Genomic DNA, 19,218 nt, shown 5'->3' on the forward strand with positions numbered 1-19,218 from the left:
CTTTTTTACTTTCAGGATAAGTATTTAAATTGAAATATAGCACCTCTATTTATCACACCTCTCTCCTAAACTCCTAAACCTTCTATATTTTGAAACAAAACTTCTGGTAGACTCCACCCAGAATGCAATGAACTCTGTCAACAGAGGAGCAGATGAATGCCAGGATAACTTTTAAATAAGTTGTATGCTTTATTTTGTTAAAGAATCATAATGAGAAACAAAAATAAAATTGCATTATGACTGATTTTAACTCAAAGGATAGGGGAACTTACAAAAAACATTTTCTGAACATTTTATTGCCCTTTTCCCCTTTTCCCATACTCGCCAGTGTTCTGCCTCAAGGTTTTCCTGAAGCTGGTGTGCCCTCTATTGCCCGCTGCCTGGACATGTGTGGTAAAACCCTATAGACACCTATATGGGGCCAGGATACTTGTCTGTCTCCCGGCCCTATAGAAGTCTTTGAGGCTCTACTGCGCATGCATAGGAAGCAGAACACAGCATTTGACAGTTCTGCTGAACTTCTCAAACCTTCAGCAATCACTTCACATGCAAGCTTCCAGCACAGGAAATCTCCGAAAGCTATCATTTTATTTGCAGCTCTCATCGGTAGATCATGTACCATGTTGGAGCCACAAATAAGTTATTAGTGATGGCTGACGTCTGTGCTGGGAGCTTATTGCAGGTATGTGCAAAGATCACTGCAAATTAGAAGGGATCAGTATCGCTGTCCCTAAATGCCCAGTCCATTTTGGGAGTAATGTACAGACTTTAGACTAAGTCAAAATGGTGCCAATACATGGAACATGTGCAATAGCAATAAGAAGGCCTCACTGTGTTGCAACTACATATGTGCGGTAGCATCAACGTTTTAAATGTAGACCAGCACCATCCACCACAGCCATACTCAGCAGGAAGCACATACAAATTGATCCCTGCAATAGGTCTGTGTTGCAATGAAACAGGACCTACTAATATCTGGCCCAGGCAGCTCATACCACCTGACTACCTCCCCAGCTTCTGCTGTGGCTTACACAGGCAGTGTGATCTCCAGCCTGGCAGTTCACGCCACAAACCTTCCACCTGACCTCTGCTGCTGACCTAGAGGACTGCAACTGGAAGTACAGCTGGCCGCACTTACATTTACTCACCACTGCATCTGCAACCACCACCCTCCCCACCACCAAAGGAAATTTGACCATCATTCAATAGATTGCGCAAAAATGATTGCATTGTGTAGCAAATTCTAATGTGCATAGCTGTTTTGCAGCTGCAGAGCGTCATGCAAGGAATCACTGCAGGAACACGTTGTTTGGCGATGCTTTGCTCAGCACTTGGCAACAAAGCACACATGCATGTTGTGGATTACTATAAGCTGCAAGTGAGGGCACCCAGTTGCTCAGAGTATGAGCAGCCTCTTGAATTGCCCTTTTGGTTTGCTCTAAGTAACAGATTCTCTTGATAGACCACTACTTCTACTGCCGATTCTTTTCTTCCTTGTGCTCCCCTGCTGCCAGGCATCCTTTCCAGAGCCTCTTCTAAAAAGCCCTATGTAAGCACCGTGTTTGAGTTTACACAGGTTAAGGACTTTGTTGACCAAACAGTGATTTGCATCAAATCACATGTTCGGGTATTCAAGGAGCTGTGGTAGCTACTTGAACGCAATAGGCGGCAGCGGGGATTTCCTACATCCACGCTAAAAAGGAATTTATTTGATTTCTATTGTTCAGCTTGTAGGCTAAATAAGAGAAATCTATGTATGTATGGCTCAGTTAAATATCTGGTATTTCACAGGGCTCTGACAGGCAAACCAGGGTTGCAGAAGAGCATAGGAAAGGTAAGTATGAACATTGGAGGGGGTAGGCTGTTGGGTAACCCTGAAGTGTATATTACCCCAAACATTAAAATCGGATGTAGGTGTCTCTTTAGCTTTGTTGTAACTTAAAATTGTAAATTTAGTCCTTTTATTGAGATCCTTATTTCCCCTGAAATACCTGGTGAACCTGATAGTTCCCCCTTCTGCCTGTGACCACACCAAGCACAGAATCCAATTCATACTGGTGTGGTCAGTTTGTGTATCTATGCTTTCTGAATGGAGATACAGGCATGGTGTTCTCAAGCACAGCGTTCCTGTTATGCCTGTAATCAGTCTCGCCACCATGCCCCCTGTCCAGTCCTTCTTTGTTGTTTGACAGTGGCTTTTAGATTGTGCATTAGGCATAGTTTTAGACAAGAAAACTGTTGGGACACGGTTTAAAGGCCAACGCTGGGCAAATTGTTTTTCCCTTATGCTGTGGGGCTGTGCCCACACTGCATGGATAAACTACTTGTGCTTTCTAGGGGGTGAGAACAAAGTTCATACTCACCTGATCTGCTGACCCTCCGAAAAACCGTGCTCCCCCCACAGCCCATCAGTGGACTGTTCCTGTCTATGGAATGTACTCTGAGCATGTTAACCTCAGGAATAGTCCATTTTCAAGACTGCTGGCACACAACGCAACGGACCGGTCTCGTGCAAGGAAGATTGGTAGGTCAGGTAAGCATATCTTCTCTGTCTTCTCCCCTAGAACAAAGAGAGCAGTTAACCCGTGTGGGCACAGCCCCACTGCACATGGGAATTTTTTTTTTCTCAAGTTCTTTTTTTGGGTTTCATTTATTATATGATTCGTGGTAAGAGGTGTCGCCATTTCCCGGTCCAACTTTGCACCTTTCTGTTCCATGTATCTCCTATCCTTCTCAATAGCCAGTTAATGTGTGTGTGTGTGTGTGTGTGTGTATGTGTATATATATATATATATATATATATATATATATATATATATATATATATATATATATATATATATATATTATACACACGCATACATACCATTGACCTTTTTTTGCTTCATCAGTTCAATAAGTGCAAAAACATACTTGTTCATTTCATCAGAAATTCAAAGCTATTCTGTTTTACACTTTTTTATATTAAGGAGTCTAATCAGCCCTCCTAGTCTTATGTTGTAGAGATGAAGGGAGTGGGGTGGATTCTGTAGTTTAGCAAGAAAAGAAAAAAATAAATGGGCAGAGCTCACAATTTCTTGCGATTTCAGTCCACAAAAGGGACCGTGCTATCAGACCACAACATAAAATTAGGATCGCAGTCTCTGGTAGAACAACTGGTATTTTTCTGTTGTGTTTTTAAGGAAATACAAGTGCATGTTTTGCAGATTATATATATATATATATATATATATATATATATATATATAATTATACATTTTTTATTTTTTTTTGCTCTGACACATGCTTTAACCACTTGCTTACTGGGCACCCCCCTCCTGTCCAGACCAATTTTCAGCTTTCAGTGCTGATGCATTTTGAATGACAATTGCGCGGTCATACAACACAACCCAAATAAGTTTTATCATTAGTTCCCACAAATAGCGCTTTCTTTTGGTGGTATTTGATCACATCTGAGGTTTTATTTTTTGTAAAAATTTTTTTTAAAAAGGCAGAATAATAAAAAAAAAAAAATATATAGATATAATATTTTTATTTATTTTTTTAAATTTTGCAAACAGGTAATTTTTCTCCTTTCATTGATGTACGCTGATGGGTGGCAATAATGAGCACTGATTGCTTATACTGATAGGTGGCACTGATTGGCACTACTGGTGAGCATTGATGGGTGACACTGGTGGGCACTGGCAGGTGGCAATAACAGGTGGCACTGGCAAGGGGTACTGATTGGCACAGATGTGGTGCCTGTGTTCTTTCCTCTTCGGGTCTGATGTCCCTTTAACACAAGCAAGTGATCAGCATTTTTTTTCTCTTCACACTGTCAGCGTGAGGAGAAAAAAAAAAGATTAGCGAGCTTTTGTTTGCATCGTGTGATCAGCTGTCATTGGCTGACAGCTGATCACATGGTAAGGGGCCGGGACCGGCTATGGCCCGGACCTCAAGTGGTTAAAGTCCTACTCTAGGCAGTAAAAAGTGTGCTCTTGTAGTGGGGCCCCTTCACACTGCAAGAGTTAAATGCTTGTTATGTCTAGGGGTAGAGTAATAAGTTTTGATACTTGCCTTATTCATCTGTGAGACCCGTCCCCTGCAGCCTCTCCCCTAAGATGCTCCAGCCGGTGCTCATACAATGCTGTGATTGAGTACAATGCAGGCCTAATAGACCTGCATTGTATGTGTAGATGGTGTGGGCCTGCCCACGACCTGAAGCATTAGAGAAGAGCACCAGTGGCTGGGAGAGTAAGAGGGAAGTATTACATCATTTTCCTCTACCTTCCAGACCTAACAAGGAATAGACTCCTGTGGAGGGCCACTGCAAGGGTATTGTTTTTTTTTAACCCGTAGTTTCGGGAGTCCCAGAGCTAGAAGAAGTCACCTTTTTATTTCTAAGCAATGTGGTAAAGATATCTGAATCACAAGAGAGCTGAACAACGTTTACAAAGCCTTTGGCAGGTAAAGATGTGTTGTGAGTATTCAGTTTCATCACTGGAGTTCCCCTTTAATTGTACTATGTGTAGCCGTTTGCGAAGCATAAATGGTATTTGAGGATTGCACTGTAATAAGTTATGAAGGTGTTTTGAGGCGAAGGACAATCTTGTTGCGTCATGTTTTTATATTTTTAATTGAGGAAAGAACTATGGTTATTATCATTCCAGATTTAAGCCTGATGGTGGCAGTAATGTACTTTAGAAGTATACAATGATATTTTTAAGTATCTGCAAAATGTTGGATCTTCTGTGTTTGATATTCTTTTTATATATATATATATATATAATATAACCCTGCATTCCTGCCAACACTGGGTGCATCATATTGTTAGTGGGTCTTGCTTACTTATCTGATGCATGTATGTGAGAAGCCAGTATATGCCACTTGAGCACACTTTAAACTTTAACTATCTATTGTGAAGACACAGCTAGTACAGGGCAGTGATAGCTTTTGTTTAAAGTGGATCTTCACTGCATCTGATCACCACAAACCGGAAACACTATTTATTTCATTTTTAATATTCAAAGCAAACGCTCCTATCCATCCATGTCCCCATCACTTTTAAAAACGACCCCCTAGCATCCCTGGCCATGGCCATCTTGAGTAAGGGCAGTTGATTATATTTAAGGGATTGTAAAGTCGTTCATTATTTTTATAGGGAAAAAAAAAAAATGTTATATTTGCCTGATTGCAGTGGATTTGCTCAGAGCAGCCTGGATCCTCCTCTTCTCGGGTCCCTCTTCTGTGATCCTGGCCCCACTTGCTATGGGGGCACCTGAACTGAGTCGGCTCCCTGTGTCCATTCAGATATAGAGCACTGACCCCGCCCCCTCTCCCCTGATTGGCTAGCTGACTTTGATAGACAGCTTTTTAGAGTCAATGGCGCCGCTGCTGTGTCTTTGCCAATCAGAATGGAGAGTCTCGGACGGCTGGAACACTTGTGGATGTCGGCTGGACAGAGAGGGCCTTTACAATCCATTTAAAATTTACTTCTTGGAATCCATCTTCACTTAGCTCAAGCATGCATGCAGGAGAGTCTGCTTAGCTGAGAAAACCCCTACTCCCCTCCTGAAGACTCCTGGGATTTATGATGACATTTGCCTAGGCAAGAAACCAGGAAGTAACTGAAGAAATGTTAAACAAAAATGTTTAAAACCAGTAAATATGATATAGTTTCCTATCTATTTACTAATTCCAGCAGCATGAGGATTAAAAATAATCCATTTTGATTGGGAGAGCGAAGTTCTGCTTTAATTCTATTATGCAACTGATATTTGTTTCTAAATCGTTAAAAGAAAAACGGCAGTTTCATAATGTAAAAATGAGTATTTCCTGTGTACATTGAGTGTTGGTTACATAATCTGGTCCAAATGGGTAGATAAATGTTCAGGCAGAGTCGCTAATGGTTTCAATCTGCCTGAATATCAGTCCTTTAAGCTGAGACCAAAGATGTGGTGTTTCCGGAGATTGGCTCATTCAGTAACAACAGTTGAAACCCCAGAAATAGATCTGCAGTCAGATAGACATTGTACTAAGAACCTCCATTTTCACCATCAAAAGCTAACCATACACACGTAGATTTTTATTTTTTTATTTTTTTATTTAGCCTGCAGACTGGAGACTGGAAAAGGGAAATCTAACAGATTCCCTTATCTATGTAAAACAGCACAGTTGGACCTTCTCTGCCTGGTATTGTATTCGAAACCAGAAAAATACAGAAAGGAGTGCCAAACCAAATCATATAAGAGTACTAGATCATTTTAATTGTTGATTAACAAGTAATACAAAAACATCAAAGACATTTGGGGGGCAACACCAGTCCCCCTTCATCGGGCTCAACACAGGTTAAAACTTGGATGGATTTAAAGAAACCAGCGACTTCACAGATCTACAGGGGTTGGACAAAATTATGGAAACCAGTATGTTAAAAGAACAAAATTGTTACCTAAATATAGTGTTCTTTGCATCCAAGACGGTCAGAATTCTAGGAATTGACAAACATAAGTCTTGGATGGTGGATAATGGAATCTCATGCCACATATCATGCACAGTATCCTTTTGTATCTTTTGGTCAGTTGAGCATGTTGACCGCGCTTAGGCATAACAGATGACATTTGTGCAGAAACTGTACTTGCCATCATAACCTTTGATACTGTAGCTCACGACACCGCAATTAAATTGACAACTTCAGGCACAGAGGCACCAGCTAAGCCGGCACCAACAATTTGCTCTCCTTGAAACTCAGTAAGCTCTGACATGGCTCCGTGTTACTAGCTGGGCACGCAGTGACTGGCGAAAGTGAGGCTTTCCACCTGTTAGCTAAGGTACATAGTTAGTAAGGTTGAATAAAGACACCAGTCCACCCAGTTCAACCTGAGTGAGTGTCTACAATTGTCCCTATCCCTGTACATTGCACACTCACATCGGTCCCTACCCCCAAGGGGCCCCCAAGGAGCATAAGTGTCTCATCACACAGTGGAAGCAAAAGAATGTTGCATCGTTTCGCTTTCAGCGCAAAACATGTCACTTTCACATCTGCAAATAGTGTTTCCATATTTTTGTCCAACCCCTGTATATTCAAACCAGTATTGAACTCTCCTCATTGAGAAACCCAAGGATTGCCTCTGTCTGATTGGATGCAGGTACTCTTTCCACCCATCTCCCCCAACACAGGTTGAATAACAATCGCTTTTTTGAGCTGATTGGCGCAGCCTGGGGTAGCACCATGTATGGCAGCCTTTACCACCCATGGGTTCCGTATTGTGCAGGGTGTCCAAATAGAACTACGCTGTCTTTGTAAGGAAACTTATACTCAGAAGTATGGTTCCTCGGCTCCGCCAGCACAGAGCACTGGAGAGAAGTGCAGGAAGCCACAATTTTGCTGAAGGTAAAAAGCCATTTTAAAGAACCTGCAAGTAAAATTTGGCCACAAATCCTAAATAAAGGATTATAAAGTAATGCAAAGTTGTGAGACCTCTTTTGGGCCCTAAATTTCTTTTACGTAAAGCTGTGCATGTCTTTAAGGTATTACTGGCCTCCATGCAGTGTGGGCAGGAGTTCTGTAGCCAGAAGGTAAATTAAACAGCATTTTACTGGAAGCTAGCGACATTGCTGAGGCATGAATATTGGCGCGGCCCATATGGCTACCTCAGCGGTGTAGGCGATCGGTGTGCTGTAATGCTCTGGCTTTCATCTATTTATACACAAGTGTCTGACATATTCGGTTGTGCATACATACTCCACCCTGTGCCAGGCAGGCTCTCTTTAGCAGCCCACAGACTTTATTCACTCACAGGGCCAGTAAAGTCTCCCTGGCTCGCACACGGCTTCAAGTGGACTGTGTGTTCCAGCTCTCGGGTTTGTGCTCAGCTCATTTCCTGTCTTTCCAGTGTTGACATATAGCATTCAACCACATCTGGCCTGCGGGATGTTATAGTAACAGCCTAGGCCTTAGCAAACCATCCGATTTGGGTGCAGGCAGTCACAACATTTATAAATAAATGCTTGTGTTATTCCAATAACTGGTTTCATGAGCTGCAGAGCAAAGCCATCTAAGCACCTTTTTAATAGCGCTGTTACTGTGAGGTTTTCATGAATATCGATTTCACTAAAATAACTGTTTTGTGTTTATTTATCTTCTTTTTTTTTTTTTTTTTTCTCCCCAGCAAGATCCAATTGAACAAGCAAAATTAGATTTGGTATCTGCATACACCCTGAGCTCCATGTTCTGGGGTAAGTAGGGCCAAAGTGTGGGTTCTAAAGGCAACATTTAATAGCAATCACAAGTAAACCTTTTCTTGTTTGTTCGATTCTAGTGTATCTCATCACTCAGGGAGTTAATCCCAAGGAGCATCCTGTGAAAGACGAGCTGGTAAGGAAAACAGATTTTACTTGAAATGCTTACAAAATGTATTACGTGCAATGTGATGCTGAATATTCCTTAAGGCGATCCCTGACAACTCGCCTCTTTAGGGAAGCCAATCCTGCCTCCACCTGAAAACTGCACTTTTACTTTCTTCAACACATCCCTCACAGTAATTACTTTTTATATTACTTGCCTCTTCCAGTAGAGTGTTGAGTTGGCCAAACACTAGTAGATTTTCGATGACTTCACAAGTGCTTCAAAATTGTGTTTGCTTTTTAACATTTGATTTTGGAATGAATGGACTTTCCCAAATAAAAACCAAATCCATTTGTTGGATTTTCCATCCTGCTCCTTCTCTTCTTGTCACTATGGTCAAAAGTGAAAGTTGATTTAACTCCACTAACCATTAGAAAACCTTAAAACAAAAAATTTCAAATTAGATTCTTCTAGTGTATGGCCATCTTAAAATGATACTAAAACCTTGTTTTTTTTTTCAGCTAAAAATAACAAACCTGTTATACTTACCTGCTCTATGCAGGAGTTTGCACAAAGCAGCCCCGATCCTCCTTTTCTAGGGTCCCTCTTTGGCTCTTCTAGTCCCTTCCTCCTGCCAAGTGCCCCCACAGCAAGCAGCTTGCAAGGAGGGGCACCTGAACCGAGCTGCAGCTCTGTGTCCACTCAGACACAAAGTCACGGCCCGGCCCCTGCCCTCTTCTCATTGGTTCATTGACTTTGATAGCAGCAGGAGCGAGTGACGCTCCGCTGCTGTCTCAGGCAATCAGGAGGGAGGGTCCTGGCAAACTGAGTCTCTCCTGAACTTCGCTGGATCTAGATGGGACTTGGGTAAGCATTAGGGGGGCTGAGGAGAGCTGCTGTACACAGAAAGTATTTTATCTTAATGCATAAATGCCTTAAAGGAGAAGTGCAGGCACTAGATTGTTTGGCTGGGCTTCTATGGATCACAGGAATGCAATTTGTTTTGCACTACTGTGACCCATTTCAGCTGAGAGCGGTCTGAAGTCCTCTCTCTGCTGACATCACTGATTTCAGTACAGCATCATCCTGACCGCCAGTCTGGATCCGCCAGGTGCCTGGACTGACACCCGTCTCAGGCTCGCTGAGAGACCGATCCGCCCCTCCACAGCCCAGAGCTCCCATGAGCGAGGAGGGAGAATAGCAGAGAGCTGTGACTGACAGTCTACAGCTCTCTGCTCACGGAGCTCTGAAAACCAAGTGATCGGTAGTGTTCAATTACTTGGTTTTCAGTATAGAGGCACCGGGGGATAGCTGCAGCATCAGACCGATGCTGCATACACCTAGGTACATTTTTTTAATGGGGGGGGGAAAAAAATTCCTTTACTTCTCTTTTAAGATAAAAAAAACTTCTGCCTTTTAGAATCGCTTTAAGCTCTCGTGAGCAGGGCCTTCCAAACCTTCTTGGATTTGTATTGCAACTGACTTTATTTGGTAAAGCGTTTCACAAGTTGGTGGAGCTATATAAATCCTGTATAATAATAACAAAATTAAAAAAATTAAAAAAATTTAAATATGTTCTACTTCAGTGGAAAAAGTTAATGTCAGAGATCTGCAGTTATAGTTTCAACTAACCACCCCCATTTTTCCTGTTTCATTCAGACACCCCCTCTCTCCTTCAATAGTGAGTTGTAATAAGGAGTGTGACCATTACTCAGCTCTGCCAGCACAGTGCTCTGCTGGGTGAGGGCTGTAAGCAACATGTTCAATGAAATATAAAGAATACTGGATACTTTTTAATTGCTGATATAAAGGTAATACTAGAACATCTAAAGCATTTCTGGGACCAGTCCCCCTTCACCTGGGCTCAATACAGGATAAAACTTGGGAGGACTCCTAGAAACCAGTGACTTCACAGATCTATATCCGAACCAGTATTGAACTCTCCTTATGGAGTATCAATCTGAAAACAGTTGCTGAGCCTCAATGGCACTATGGTATTCTATCCGCCAGCACCTTTCTGTTTGAATGCAGGTACTGTTCGGATGACAATTTTCCACCCAATTTTGTTGAGTTGGGTGCTGTGTGTAAGGAGAATTGTATTTAAGGGGTGTGACCATTACCTGGCTCTTCCAGCATAGTGCTCTGAGCGAAGGTTGGAAGAAAAATTTTCACTGCAATATAAAGGTATTTTATGACATTTCCTAGCACAAATCTTAGCGTATGGGAGTACAGCACTATTAAAGAGGAAGTAAACCCTTATGGTTTACCTGCAAAGGGGTTACTTACCTGACACAGGAGCCAGCGATGTTTCCGCTGTCCCCTGTAGTCCGCAGCATCTATCTTCTTCTGGCCACTCACAGCGCCGGAGCAGCGATGACGTCACTCTCGCGCATGCGCACGGGAGCCGCCACTAACGACATATCGCCATTAGCAGCGGCATGCTGCTAATGGGGATAGTGGGCCTACGTGCTGCTGTCTACGGTGCATGTGCCGTAGACAGCTGTCACTGTCTTTTACTAAATATCTCCTAAACTGTGTAGGTTTAAGAGATATTTCTTGGACCTACAGGTAAGCCTTAATCTAGGCTTACCTGTAGGTCAAAGTGGTTTGTAAGGGTTTACAACCACTTTAAGAGACAAAAAAGTTTGAGAATTAAATTGGACTCAAAAAGGGTTATGCAAATATTTCTTCCCTCAGTCTGGCAATCCTTAAAAGAAAGCTAACAATGCTGTTGTCTGCTTTGTTAAATGCTAATTACCTTGCAGTCGACCCTCTGGCATCAATACCTTTGAGTAATTGGGTAGGAACAAATATGCAAAATAAAATTCAGATTTCCTTGTTTGGAGTAGTGGCTGGGAAAGTACTATAGCCAGTTTATCTGCCTTTGAACCAGTCAACTTGCATTTTTTGGAAGGGGTGTGCAATGGCAGAACCTGTAATTTTCTCATGACTATGTTCCTAGGTTTCTTTTCAGTGCTGTTACAGAAATGTCTCAATGACTGTACAGGTGTAGGAACTTGCATACATACTGTAGCTAGAAATGAATTTGGCAGTGTCCTTTTTTTAATTAAATTTTTTACATTTAGGTTTAGTGGTCCTTTAATCACGTAATCTGGGGAATATGGGGGCTGCTAGTTGTCTGGCTGTTCACTTTACTGCAACTTACTGCAAGCCGTGGCAAGTGGAATTTAGAGGGGCAGGAGGCCGACATAGCTCGCCTCCCTCTGCATTTCTTTTTTTGCTTGCCCTCGGCCGGTGCTCACTATCCACACAGCCATCTCCCTGCTAAGTGCATAGTTGGGATGCTGTGCATTAAGGGGGTGGCTTTTCAACATCACAGCTACTATTGCAGGGCATTGAGGAAGAGGGGACAAAGTAGTGCACTTTGTCCCATCAGGAACTGAATAAATAAAAAAAAGTCATGGATTTTTAATTAAATAATTAGTACATCCATGTTACTCTTTGCAAAATATGCTGAACCTTATTTGAAAGCCAGTATGCTTTGCAAATTAAGTGGCATAGATTAACTTTGTAATAATTTTTTAAATTAGTTAAATAATGACGGAAGTATATACTGCCTGCATGTTTTTGGCAACCTTCGCAGAGTGACTAATAAAGATGTTTACTTCTGTCATTTACCTTCCTGCAGCCAGAATTTCAAAGGTGGAACAAACCTTGTTTTCTCTCTCCTAGCAATCATTCATATGCAGTATTCTGTACTTGTCAAATTGTACACACAAGCATTGCGCATTCTTTCAGTAAAAAATAAATAGAAACATATGCTTTTTTTGGTCAGTAATTTATGCCTCATGTGGGCAAATGACCATTTACTATTGTGCAGAACAAGCGAGAGTACATTTCCGTGCATTTGCACGAAAGTGCACAAGTGCGCGTGAAAATGTGCGAACGCATATACGTGAAAATACATGCAAATACATACTTAAAAAAAAAAAAGAAAAAAAGGGCTGAAAAAGTAGACCGCTTTTGTCTGAAGCATTTTGAAGGAGTACCTTCTTCCTCAGAGCCTCAGAATGTACTCCAAAAATGCGTCAGCCAGCAGCGGGTCTGATGTCCTCTCCTCTACTTCCTGGAGGCTGTTGGCTTTAGGACTGATTGCCACATACCAGTGGTTTCTACAAGCTTTTATTCACCACATGCTTGGGAGTAGTATTTTATTGTGATTTTTAATTTTTTTTTGGTTATTAAATTATCTTGGGATAATGCACAAGGCTGGTGCACCTCCTTCTTTTTTTTTTTTTTTTTCTCTTTCTTGTGCCTACTAAGATACCCCTTATCCAGGATGGCAGCAAGATCAAAGACCCTATCCATTGGGTTATTGATTGCGGGGCCATCACACTAATGCTTAGGAGTGTTTGCTATTTCTATCAATATTCCTGACCTGTGATTGACTTGTACATTATACTTTTTATGGTTTTCAATATTTTAGAATGGATGTGGATGGTTTCAGAGTTGCAGATGGTGAAAAAAAAACCAAAGTGGTCCCTTGTGTGTAATTCTTCTTATAATGCTTCTTTTTATTACCATATGTTTTGGAAAGTAGTATTTGAGTATGTTTTATCTTGTTTAAAAATGTGGTATACTTCGGAGTTCTGCTTTTTATAGATATACTTTATTTGCTTTACTAATTAATGACGTGTCTATCATTTCCCATTCTATTGGTTATTGAACGGTTCTAACGGTTGCCTTTTAATTATGTAACTCTTGGTTTGCTTTGACAATGTAGGAGTTTACCAGATGTTAAGGTAGAAGTTAGCATGTGTGATTAAATATGTGTGGTGTGTATATACATTTTTTCCCTTTTTTTTTTTTTATGTGAGTGTTATATGCTTTGAAGCATTGCAAGTGAAAGGGAGAGCTATCGCTTAGTGCAGCTGTGAGTGTAAATTATACAGCTGTAGTCTGTAACGTTAGATTTTATACTCTTTGTAACAGTATATATCTTGTAGAAGTTACAGAAATTAGAACTTCGCAAGCAACAGCGCTATCCATCATTTTTACAGAGAGAAACCATGACAAATAAAATAATTAGAACAGCCAGATTTTGCACATAGCAAGAGACCAGAGATTAGGACTTAAGCTGGTGGACTTTGGAACGTTTCCTTCAGCCCCAAGATTTGCAGTTGGCTGGTGGCTTCCTTCTGTGAGCTGACCTTTTTTAAGTGATGATTATATATGACTGTAGCACAGCGTTGTAGACGGCAGACTGGAGCTACAGGAGGCATATCAAAAGGCCTGAGTGCAGAGATAATGAACTTGTCTGAAGCTGTGAGACTTCAGCGTGATTCATTTATCCCATATTGTATGTAGTCACCAGAAAGTTTTTTTGCTTAGGGCTTGAAAAAGAGTTGTCTGTTCAACTTTGCGTGCCCCATAAATACTTGGCCTTCTACATACCAAGCTATAATGCTAATGTCCATACAAACGCTATTAATGAGGACTGAGTATCGGTAATGCAGTGCCTTGCAAAAGTATTCACCCCCCTGGCTATTTACCTATTTTGTTACATTACAGCCTTTAGTTCAATGTTTTTTTTTAAATCTGAATTATATGTGATGGACCAGAACACAATAGTATAAGTTGGTGAAGTAAAATTAGAAAAATTATATACATAAAACTATTTTTCAGAAATAAACTGATAATTGGCATGTGCGTATGTATTCACCGCCTTTGTTATGAAGCCCATAAAAAGCTCTGGTGAAACCAATTACCTTCAAGAGTCACATAATTAGTGAAATGATGTCCACCTGTGTGCAATCTAAGTGTCACATGATCTGTCATTACATATACACACCTTTTTGAAAGGCCCCAGAGGCTGCAACACGTAGGCAAGAGGCACCACTAACCAAACACTGCCATGAAGAACAAGGAACTCTCCAAACAAGTAAGGGACAATGTTGCTGAGAAATACAAATCACGGTTAGGTTATAAAAAAAAAAAAAAAAAAATCTAAATCTTTGATGATCCCTAGGAGCACCATCAAATCTATCATAACCAAATGTAAAGAACATGGCACAACAGCAAACCTGCCAACAGACAGCCGCACACCAAAACTCACGGACCGGCAAGCAGGGCATTAATCAGAGAGGCAGCACAGAGACTTGAGGTAACCCTGGAGGAGCTGCAGAGTTCCACAGCAGAGACTGGAGTATCTGTACAAAGGATGGCAATAAGCCGTACGCTCCATAGAGTTGGGCTTTATGGCAGAGTGGCCAGAAGAAAGCCATTACTTTCATCAAAAAAACTAAATGGCACGTTTTCAGTTTGCTAAAAGGCATGTGGGAGACTCCCAAAATGTATGGAGGAAGGTGCTCTGGTTTAATGAGACTAAAATGTAACTTTGTGGCCATCAAAGAAAGCGCTATGGCTGGCACAAACCCAACGCATCACATCACCCAAAGAACACCATCCCTACAGTGAAACATGGTGGTAGCAGCATCATGCTGTGGGGATGTTTTTCAGCAGTTGGGACTGGGAAACTGGTGAGAGTTGAGGGAAAGATGGATGGTGGTAAATACAGGGATATTCTTGAGCAAAACCTGTACCACACTGTGTGATTTGAGGCTAGGACGGAGGTTCACCTTCCAGCAGAAAAATGACCCCAAACACACTGCTAAAGCAACACTTGAGTGGTTTAAGGGGAAACATGTAAATGTGTTGGAATGGCCTAGTCAAAGCCCAGACCTCAATCCAATAGAAAATCTGTGGTCAGATGTAAAGATTGCTGTTCACAAGTGCAAACCATCCAACTTGAAGGAGCTGAAGCAGTTTTACAAGGCGGAATGGGCAAAAATCGCAGTGGTAAGATGTGGCAAGCTCATAGAGACTAATCCAAAGTGACTTGGAGCTATGATAGCCGCAAAAGGTGGCTCTTCAAAGTATCGACTTTAGGGGGGGTGTGAATAGTTATGCACATTTTCTTTTTCTGTTATTTTGTCCTATTTGTTGTTTGCTTCACAATAAAAAGAAAAAATCTTCAAAGTTGTGGGCATGTTTTGTAAATTAAATGATGCAAATCCTCAAACAATCCATGTTAATTCCAGTTTGTGAGGCAACAAAACACGAAAAATGCCAAAGGGGGTGAATGCTTTGCAAGGCACTGAATGTTTTCATTCTTAATACATACAGGCAGTCCCCAAGTTACAAACATTTGACTTGCATACTGCTCGTACTTAACCATTTCTGGACCACCCACTGCATATATACTGTGGCAGGACGCGCGGACTGCGCAAAATCATGCAGCTGTACGTGATTTTGTGCATGTGGTGTAGGGGGCGAGCTGGGTCCGGCAGCCAAGAGCCGCCAAACGTTCAGTGGAGAGCAGCAGTGTGCTTATGTAACAAGGTATGACCTATCAAAAAATATCCGATGAACTGTCTTGAAAGCTGTACTAACGATCGGATCATCATACGATCGCCCCAAAATCAGATTTTTTTTTTTTGTATGGTTTTCTGATCATGTGTACCAGGCATTATTGTCCAATTTCTCCTCTGCAATGTCGTAGTCCCGCTAAAAATCGCTGATCGCCGCCATTACTAGTAAAAACAATAAAAACTAAAAATTTAAAGTCTTAAGGACTCACATAATTGTAGACGCTGTAATGTTTGCGCAAACCAATCAATATACGCTTATTGGGATTTTTCCTTTCCAAAAATATGTAGCAGAATACATATTGGCCTAAATTGATGAAGAAATTACATTTTTTATTTTTTATTTTTTTCCCCATTTTTTTTTATTGGGAATGTTTTCTAGCAGAAAGTAATAAATATTGTTTTTTTATTTAAAATAGTCTTTTTTTGTTTATAGCGTAAAAAATAAAAACCACAGAGGTGATCAAATACCACCAAAAGAAAGCTCATCCGTTAAAGTAACCTAGTGCCGTATCACAAAAAATAGCCTGGTTGGGAAGTGGGTAAAACCTTCCGCCACTGAATTTGTTAAAGGGTAACTCCACTTTTGTGAGGAATAAAATGGCAAATAAAGAAAAAATAATATAGCGTATACAATTGCGACACAAGTTGTATTGTAAGAAAAACAGAAATGGAAGGCGCGCATCTTTGGCATTACCAAAGATAATTTTAATAATAAAAATGTTTTATATAAAAGTGCAACTGCCAAAAGGCCATAAAAACAATGCATGGACATACATAGAACATGGGGTACAGCTAACGCATTTCTGGGGCACACCCTCTTCCTCAGAGCCTAGTTAATTTTATTATTAAATTATCTTTGGCAGTGCACTAGGTGTGCGTGCCTTCCATTTCTGTCTGTCTTGCAGTTCCTTTCGGATTACCCCATCTGAGGAAGGCAGCATCCACCCAGTTCTGGATACCATTATATACCTTTCAGACCACCATTTTATTTGTTATCTGTTACTCCACACCTTGGAAGACCTATTCACGCTGGAAGTAACTGTGTTTTTTGTATCTCTACAAGTTGTATTGTAATGGAATATTATTAAAAATGACTTTTCCTTTTCAGTCTGCAGCTCTGTAATTTTCTGTAAAATGCAATATGGCTACCTGGAGGTGTTCTGCACACAGAATGTGTACAGAACGCCCCCTAGAAACCTAATTTCCTGCTTGTGATTGGCTCACTGATTTTCCCAGAAGTCTCCAAGTCAGATTTCAAGCATCCCCTGCAACAAACATTTCTTTTTTGGTGAAATACTCCCAATTGGAAATCACGTCTAAAGGGATGCAGGCCCAGCAGCTTTCCTCATTGTGCCCTGTAGTTGCCGCAGCTGATTAATAATTATGAAGCCACTCCCATTAGATTCACTTTCCAACATGAACACAGACAAACACACATGGATTTCTTCAAAATAAGAAAAGGTAGGAATCCAACAAAGTTTATTAAAATCCTTGCAATGTACATAGATCACCCATCGGCAAATATACGTCGGCAAAATGGCACGGCTGGGCAAAGTAACGTACCCAAACGTTACTTTGAATTTTCCGCCAAGCACGCGCGCCTTCCATGAGCTCTGTACCCTTGCCCGCGGGACCCACTGACTCGATCGCTGTGGGGAAACCCGCGATCGTGTCACGGAGCTGAAGATCGGGGAGATGCCGATGTAAACAGCATCTCCCCATTCTGCCTAGTGACAGAACACTGATAGTCTGCTCCCTGTCATTGGGAGCAGCGATCATTGTCATGTCACACACAGCCCATCTCCCCGACAGTTAGAAACACTCCCCTAGGACACACTTAACCCCTCCATGCCACCTAGTGGTTAACCCCTTCACTGCCAGTGACATTTTTACATTAATCAATGCAATTTTATAGCATTGATCGCTGTAGTAATGCCAATGGTCCCAAAAATGTGCCAAAATTATCTGATGTGTCCGCCATAATGTCAGTCATGATAAAAATCGCTGATCACCGCCATTAGTAGTAAAAAAATTCAATAATAAAAATGCCATAAAACTATCCCCTATTTTGTAGACGCTATAACTTTTGTGCAAACCAATCAATAAACGCTTATTGCAATTTTTTATTTTTATTTTTTTTACCAAAAATATGTAGAAGAATACATATCAGTCTAAACTGAGGGAAAAAATGTATTTTTTTTTTAGATATTTTTGGGGGATATACATTATAGCAAAAAGTAAAAAATGCGTTTTTTCTAAATTCTCGCTCTTTTTTTGTTTATTGCACAAAAAATAAAAACCGCAGAGGTGATCAAATACCACCAAAAGAAAGCTCTATTTGTGGGGAAAAAAATGCCAATTTTGTTTGGGAGCCACGTCGCACGACCGCGCAATTGTCAGTTAAAGCGGCGCAGTGCCGAATCGCAAAAAGTGCTCTGGTCAGGAAGGGAGTAAATCCTTCCGGAGCTGAAGTGGTTAAGAATGACAGCAGAGTGATGTCACAATGGTCATAGAAACCTCCAGGCAGCCGTCTTGCTGCTTACCACATATTGCCGCCTACTGTCCGACGGACCTGTCGGCAATCCCACATCCCTGCATGGCCAGTTAACCCTTCCCTATGCTATCCAATCTTAAAAATATTTTTTTGGCTGGAGTTACATTTAAAAAATTTACCTATTTCAACTTGCATACAAATGTAATTTAACAAGCCTACAGAACTTTGTTCATAACCCAGGGACTGCCTGTATACTGAATGTAAAGTATAAGTGTGGATGTGGCAAAGTGGTATTTAGAGGGCCGAAAACTGTGTTTTTCTTGCATTTTGCTAATAAAGAAAAAGGTGCTGATAATGGCACCGAAAACGCATGTGATTATGGCGCGATTTTGACCTGATTTTACTTTGCTTATGGTGTGTTTTTTGACTTAAAAGCCGCATCAAAAAACATAACACGGGGGCTTTTATTGATGCGTTCTTGCTGTGTTTTCAATGTATTTCAACGGGGAGGTGCATTTTTTTTTTTAAACTGACCAAAAATGCAGCAAACGAGATTTTTAACATCACAAGGAAGTGCGATGGACCAGTGTGAAGATATACATAGAATTTAAAGGGATGCTTTTTTTCTTGAGCATTTCTTGCCCTAAAGATGCCGATAATGGCGGACATTAAATAATTCATATTCATTTAAATTCATTATATTAATTAAAACTTTAAATAGAATTCAATTATATAAAATATAAATATATATTTTTTTTAAACTGTCATTTTCGGTTTTTGGAAAAGTGCATCCTGTATTTTCGGTTTCAGTTTAGATAGTGCTGAGGCATTAAAAGCACTTTTTGTTTTTTTTATTTCTGTCTGGGTCCCCGTTGGGGATATTTACTCTAATTATCCTGATCACCAATGTCATCAAGAATCGACAACTCGGAGTCAGAGACACTGTGCTAACCATGCAAGGTTAGTCCAGCGATCTCCCCCCCTCCCCGCTGAGCTGTTGTGGTTTG

General features: G+C 40.9%; 1 protein-coding gene across 1 annotated transcript in view; it reads left to right on the forward strand.

The window, feature by feature from the left end:
- C1D (C1D nuclear receptor corepressor) overlaps positions 1 to 19,218 on the forward strand; it is a 66,249-nt gene that overhangs the window by 37,949 nt on the left and 9,082 nt on the right. The window contains exons 3-4 of the mRNA XM_077485949.1: positions 8,151 to 8,217; positions 8,301 to 8,356. Of these exons, the coding sequence (XP_077342075.1) occupies positions 8,151 to 8,217; positions 8,301 to 8,356 (123 nt within the window). The remainder of the gene's footprint in view (positions 1 to 8,150; positions 8,218 to 8,300; positions 8,357 to 19,218) is intronic.

Source organism: Lithobates pipiens, unplaced genomic scaffold, assembly GCF_037356315.1.
Source record: "Lithobates pipiens isolate NorthernLeopardFrog02 unplaced genomic scaffold, aLitPip1_a1.2 Scaffold_18, whole genome shotgun sequence".
In the NCBI taxonomy this organism is placed as follows: Eukaryota; Metazoa; Chordata; class Amphibia; order Anura; family Ranidae; genus Lithobates; species Lithobates pipiens.